Source organism: Egretta garzetta, unplaced genomic scaffold, assembly GCF_000687185.1.
Source record: "Egretta garzetta isolate BGI_Z169 unplaced genomic scaffold, ASM68718v1 scaffold375, whole genome shotgun sequence".
Taxonomy (NCBI): domain Eukaryota; kingdom Metazoa; phylum Chordata; class Aves; order Pelecaniformes; family Ardeidae; genus Egretta; species Egretta garzetta.
Genome location: NW_009259786.1, coordinates 1,994,131 through 2,000,780, shown reverse-complemented (window position 1 = coordinate 2,000,780; position 6,650 = coordinate 1,994,131). Strand labels below are relative to the sequence as shown.

Below are 6,650 nucleotides of genomic sequence, written 5' to 3'. Positions count from 1 at the left end.
GCCATGACATTGTCACCCCGCTGGGGCAAGAGGCTCCCCAGCAGCGGCAGGAAGTGGCATGGGGCACTTTTTTGACATTTCATTTGAATTAATTTAATATCATTTTCAGTTGAACATGACGAAGAACTTCTTTACCTTGAGGGTGACAGAGCACTGGAACAGGCTGCCCAGGGGGGTTGGACCGGATGATCTCCTGAGGTCCCTTCCAACCCCTGCCATTCTGTGATTCTGTGTGATTTCAACCTTGCCTGGACCCCCTCCCATCCCCTGCAGAAGCGTCTCAAGGCTGACAGCTGCCTAGTGTCCTTTGCACAAGACCTGCCAAGCGTGTAAACAAGTTTCTCTGAGTGGTGATGTAATTGGTGAAGAATCATGATGAGTCCAACAGGAAGAGCGAAAGCCATGCAGAAGTCCAGGAGTGGTGAGCATGCAGCAGCATCTGCAAGGTTTTCCTCCTGGAATGTGTAGATCTTGGCCAAGTTCAAACCGCTGCTGTGGGCTAACAGCAAGACTGGAAAGTACATGCCTGTTAATTAGTGGTGAGAATAAAATATTTCTGAAATATGGCATATTTATGCATGGTTCCATGTTGCTAAGTACAGCTTAAGGAAAATAAATAAATCAACCAATGAAGGCACAAAAATTTAATCTTACATGGGTCACAGAGAAGAAATGCCCTTTTTAACAGGGTGATATCACAGCGCCCCTACAAACATGGTATGACTGCCAGGGTGCCAGTTGAGCCTTATTGCTGGCCTGAACTTCCCAGACCCAGATTGTAGCTCCTTTAAGTTTGCTAGCTTATGGGTGGAAAACTGTGTTTCTCAAGTTTTTTTCACAGGTGATGTGTGTTTTGTCTCTCTCCCTTCCCACCCCACCTAATTTTTTGGAGTTACTGATTTCCTGGTGACCCCCAAAGGCATGTAGGCACATCCCCTAGGGCACAAGCACACTGGCAACAGGTCAGCTCCTTGAGGAAGGAGGAGCAAGGACTGGCTGCATTTGCTGGTTATGGGGATAAAAGCCCCTTCCCTTTGGAGTACATGTCCCAGTATGGGTGACATTTCCCATGTGCGATTCCTGTGTTAGCTGACGAGTGCACAGTATTTGCTTTTTTTTGTCCCACAGTGGGCTGAAGGTCCAATAACCCCCCCCGCAAGGGGTTTGGACCACCACATCTCTGGTGGCACAGGGTTGTCTCCTCCTCTCCTCCCCGCCCCCTGCCCTGTGATGGGCCTTCTGAGGGCTGTGACATGGCGCTGAGGTGACAATGGGCCAGCCAGGCACAAGGCGTGGCTCTGAGTAGCCCTCCAGGACAGTGCCAGTGCCAGCGCTGCCAGCACCATCGCCATCACCACCAGAACCACTGGCTTACACAGGTGAGCTGGGTCCACAGGTCCCAGGGATGGAGGGATGGGTCCTGGGAGGGCCCCCGGCAAGGATACCAGGAGCCCCCTTCATGCTCGCATGGTACAAGCCTGCCTATTTTTTGCTCTAGAGGGATGCAGACCCACAGAAGATTTATGTTATATGGCAGCCTGCGAACAGCCTTGAGACCTGCAGCCCCTGGATGAGGCAAAAGGCTGTAGGAGAGGCTGGGTTTGAGGGTTTGAGGCTGTCTCACAAGCGGTAGGAACCGGCTCCCCAAATCATGGTGGGCTAATTTACAATCTGAGCGATAGCTTTTGTGTTCTCAGAGATCGCCGATACCTGGTTGCAGTGGCCTAAGTTGATCAGTCATAGAAAGTTCACTGGTGTCGGGAGGAGGACAACCCAACTCAGGGAACAATTCAGGGGATGAAGTTCTATGGGGAAAGATGTGGTCAACTGCTTGCAAGAAAGTCTGTGAGATTTAGGCACTTATCTGGGGCCTAGAAGACAAGTCTAGACTCTTTATCATCAAATAACAGATAAAGCATATGTTAGCTTACAAATGCAGGCATTTGTTATTGAGACAGTCTAACTGAAACTTGTATTCCAAAAGGGTTCAGAAGTTTAGGATGCCTCATTCCTTCACATGCATCAATCATTAATTTACCCCAGAGCCCCACCTCCACCCCGACGTTGCCTTGCGTCAGGTCCCAACCCATCCCTGCCCCAGTCCTGCCTGGATCCCAGATGTTCTGTGTCAACACCTGCATGGTCGTCATGGTTGTCCCATGGTGGAGAGACACCTGTGGGTTGTGCTCCCTTGTTCTGCTGGAGACAAGGTGTGAGGGATGTGAGTGTGTGTCCAGCAGCTGCAGGCAGTCCTCAGCTCCTTCCCTGCCAACTTCTTTTCTTCACAGCACCAAGATGTCAGAGGTAGAAAATGTTTTCCGTAAATTCGCCATGTATGGTGACACATCTGCCAGTGGCAATGACATGACGGGGAAAAACTTCTCCAAGCTGTGCAAAGAGTGTGGCGTGATGGATGGGAAAGCCGTGACCAGCACTGACATTGACATCGTATTCAACAAAGTCAAGTGAGTGTCACAGGGAGGGACGATGGGCAGCACAGCTGGGCGGGAGGAAGGAAGGGCAGGGGGCAGGCAGGCTCTCACTTGTGGGAGGGGCAGCCCTAGGGGTTTCCCATCACCCTGCCATCCAGCAGTGAGGTAACTCTTCTCTTGGTCTCTCCTTGCCATAGGACCAAGGGTGCCCGCACCATCAACTTTGCTGAGTTCCAGCAGGCCATGAAGGAGCTCTGCGGCAAGCGCTTCAAGGGCAAATCACCGGAGGAAGCACTGCAGGCTGTGTACGGCCTCATCGAGGGGAAGGAGCCCGGCAGCGTGGGTGCCACGGTGAGTATGAGATTCTTCGCTTGCTATGCACCTTGAGCTGCCATGGGATCATTTGTCCCTGCTGTAGGGACATGTGCTATCCTCGTGCATAAGAGCTCTTTTATGAACTGTTTCCTAATGCTGGCTGCCTCTTGCTGGCCTCCTTTCTTGCAGAAACCCCCCCCAGCCACAAAGAGCGTTTTGATGAGAGTGGCAAAGGGAAGGGTCTTGCTGGCCGCCAGGACCTGACGGACAACAGCGGCTATGTTGGAGCCTACAAGGGAGCTGGCACATACGACCAGACGCACTAGGACTGAAACTGCTTAAGGAAACAAGGACTCTTCCCCTATAACGTGGGAGGAGATGCAAATAAACAACTTGTGCAACCAGCCTTCTGTGTCTGTGCACCCCAAATCTAACAGGGTAGGAATGCGTAGCAGGGTGGGCACTGGATGGCTCTGAAGAGTGGTGCAGATTCCTCATCGGACCATGCTTGGGTTGCTGTGTGGTGGGGTTAAATCCAAGCACAAGCCTTCTGGAGGAAATTCTATGGGCCAGCTAGTCCACCACCATCACACTGTTTTGCATTTCCAATCACGTGAACAGCAGTTTAGTTTATGAATAGTCACTCACTATTTTTATTCCCCGCTCCCAACACTCTATACTTGCTGTGATTTTTGGCTTGGGGAGCAGTGTGTACATGTTTTTGTATAGCTGCTCTGGGTTACATCTGAGTTGATGGTTTCTGGTGGCAGACAGCTCACCAGTGGTGCCTGACCACTCCTTGAAGTGCACTCTTACAGGGTATGGGAGGCAACACTGTGGGAGAGGGAAGGACTACCAATAACACCAGCTCCTGCTTTTTGCTTTTCCCTTGCCCCAGGCTAAACCCTCTCACCCGTGCCTAGCACTTGGCATGGTCACTCATTACTATTTCCCCAGGCTTCAGGATGCTGGCAGCTGGGCAAGAGTTTGTGAGCCTGAGGAAAGCAAATACAGAGCTGTGGTGTGGGGGATCAGGAAGGAGGGAAGGCCTGTGTGGAGAATAGCAGACCCTGTGTACTCAGTAGGATGATTTGCAAGCTCTGCCTGCACCCAAATCATTGCCCCAGCTCCTGTGTCTTTCCCCCCTCTGCCTCCCAGCCCCACTGCTGTGGCTCTGGTTGCTTATGAGGATCTGCAGTGCTGACAAGACCTAAAATCACACATGCACTTGTTCTTTCCCCCTGGTGTTTCTGCAGGCTGGTAGCACTAGTGTGTCCCTTGCCCCTGCTCCTGGATCCATGGCTGTGTGGCCAGTTTTGGGGTCCCCAGTGTGGGCACCAATCCAGGACACACTGCTGGGCAGTGGAGGGATGTGGGAGGCTCCTTGTGTGTGTCACTGGCTCTCAGCCCACCGGGTCTGCGCTTTCAGTCTCCTGGATTTAGCATGGATGAGCTTTTAGGGATATCTGAAACAACACCTCTGGGACAATTTCACCTTGACATTACAGTGTGCTGTGCTATTCCAGTCCTACAGGCCCTCATCGTGGGCCATGACATGGGTGCTCAAGGCATGACACTTGCCCAAAGCACATTGCTCTTTGCCCCACAGCACTCACAAATGTCCTCTTTGCTGCCCTAACCCCAGATAACACATCAGTTGGTTGGATCTAGGAATTAACAAGTCCCACTCACTCACTTGCTCTCTCTCATGCTGTCCTTATGTATTGATGACCTTTTAAGCTGCTTTAAAAATGATCCATTGTGCCCCTAGGTAACTCATGTGTGTAAAGTGGTTTGGTGACTTTGGGATATGAGGCAGAAAGTCCTACAGAGAAGTGAGCAGATGCATTTGGCATCATTACTGGGGTCTTGGTAGCTGGGGTCTGCAGGAATGACCTGGGAGAGAGAGGTCACAGACCACCCTGTGCTGGCCTACAGCCTGAGCAGGGCTCGAGAAAAGAGATGTCACCATCAAGTGCTGGAGCAAAGAAACCCCCTGGGCAGGGGCAGGCACACAGAAGACATGGGAGGAGGTATGACTCTGGAGGGGCTGTGGCTGGTGGAGAGGGCCACACCAGAGTGGCACAGTGAGAAACAAGGACCAGAAAAAGAAGAGGAACCACAGTGGCTGACCCCAATCTCCTGCACTGTCCATGGACTCCTCGAAGGCGCTGAGGGGGTGGGAGAGCAAGAAGGGGGTGGGAGAGGCATCTGGAGGGAAGCTGATATATTTCCCCTAAGTGTTTTTTTAAATGCTTGTGTCTATTTCTCAATACCAGAATGGATAATTTAAAGTTTATGTTAGTTGGTAAAAAAAGAAACTATGAAATTCAGACTCAAGACTGCTTCTTTGCCCAAGAGAGTAGGAATGGGATACAGTAAAATGGAAAGACTAGAACTGGAACATATGTTAAAAAAAAGGGCTTTATGCCTACTTTTAAATTTTTTTTATAACTCAGTTCTTTAAAACATGTACTCAAGGTGGCTGTCCTCAGCAATGCTGTCTTGGTACATCACGTCCTGTTTAAGCAAAGTACCTGTAAATTAAAAAATAACAGGATGTTGTACAAAAAAAGAAAAGCTAATGCACTCAGTAAAACAATGTCAGAATATTCTCGCATAGCTCTGCTTTTGGTGGCATAGCATTCCTTATTTAAATACTGTCAACAGGTAATTGCCACACATATTGATATTTCAGAGCTATGACTGCTATTCCTGATGCTTTCTCTTATTACTTCCTGAAGTGGCTCTACGCATCCTGTTGCTTTTGAGATGCTCCTGCAAAAACATATCTGAGAGGTAGCAGGACTGTACCCCAGACCTGCACACAGTTCTTTAATGGTTTTCTGTGCTTTGATGAATAAGCCATAGTCCCCTGGTCTTCCCAGGGCAAAGGGCTGATTGATTTCTTCCCAACATAGCACAATGTGGGGAGCGTAGCTGGTGTATGTTCCAGTGTAATCGAAGACATGGGTTTGAGGTTCTCCCAGTACTTTCCACACCCCCTCACCTCCAAACGCTTATTAAAGCATGATGGCTGGTAATCAGCAGGGTCCTGCTGATGCTTGGTGGCCAAGCAGAAAGGTGTACTGTCTTCAGCAGCATACTACCACCAAATAAAGCAGATTTCAAGCAGAAGGTGTAGGTACCAGCAGCCTCACAGCTGCATCAATGTCCAGGTTTGGTGTGGCATCTGATATCTCCATTCCTTCTAGCTGCACTTCAAACACCTGCGACCTTTTCATCTAGGGAGAAAGGAAGACAAGGACAGCCCTCAATAACCAAACAAACCTCGAGTGTATTTCTTTGTTCGGGCCTCAGCTTCCTTGTAATTAAATGACTCAAAAAATTGCCCACATACAGTTCTGCAAACAAACACAGGAATGTGTTGTATTTTTAGTTTCTTTTATATATATATGCATATATATATATATACACACACATAGCTAGCATGCAAAAGCTGTGGGAGCTTTGGGAGCAAACTGAAAGCTTTGTACTTGTGCTTGTGTAGTGTGAGTTCTGGTTTGCTTTAGTGGATTGGGACCCTGCAAAAACTGAGGTGGCTCTCCAGTGCAAGGTGTGCGTGTAGGGTCCTGTTACACCACTGCCATCTGATGCTAAATATCTGTACCATTTTGTATTTGCTCTCTTGAAAGATGCCATGTTACCTAGAAAACCAGCCATACTGGGAGAAAGCGCCTTCTCTGTGCTGTCCTTTGACCATCGGAGGGAGTGTGAGGGCTTTGGGAGAGGGCTGCTAGTGCTCCTGTTGTCATTTGAGGATGTGGTTGCATATTAGTCAGAAGAACAAGGGCCATGGAAGCTGCTAGAAGACAAATGTAGCTGCACATATGTAAATGACCCAGTTTGGGGCATTTATTGGCAACAGTGGAAATCCTGCTG

The 6,650-nt window shown here is 49.4% G+C and overlaps 1 protein-coding gene across 1 annotated transcript; it reads left to right on the top strand.

The window, feature by feature from the left end:
• The first annotated feature begins 277 nt into the window (after positions 1-277).
• LOC104126919 (tubulin polymerization-promoting protein family member 2) lies at positions 278-3,073 on the top strand. The gene is given in 6 exon segments (XM_035895026.1): positions 278-539; positions 1,129-1,379; positions 2,289-2,465; positions 2,630-2,783; positions 2,851-2,900; positions 2,941-3,073. Coding segments are annotated over 4 exon segments (507 nt in total). The 5' UTR covers positions 278-539; positions 1,129-1,379; positions 2,289-2,295.
• Positions 3,074-6,650: the final 3,577 nt, after the last annotated feature.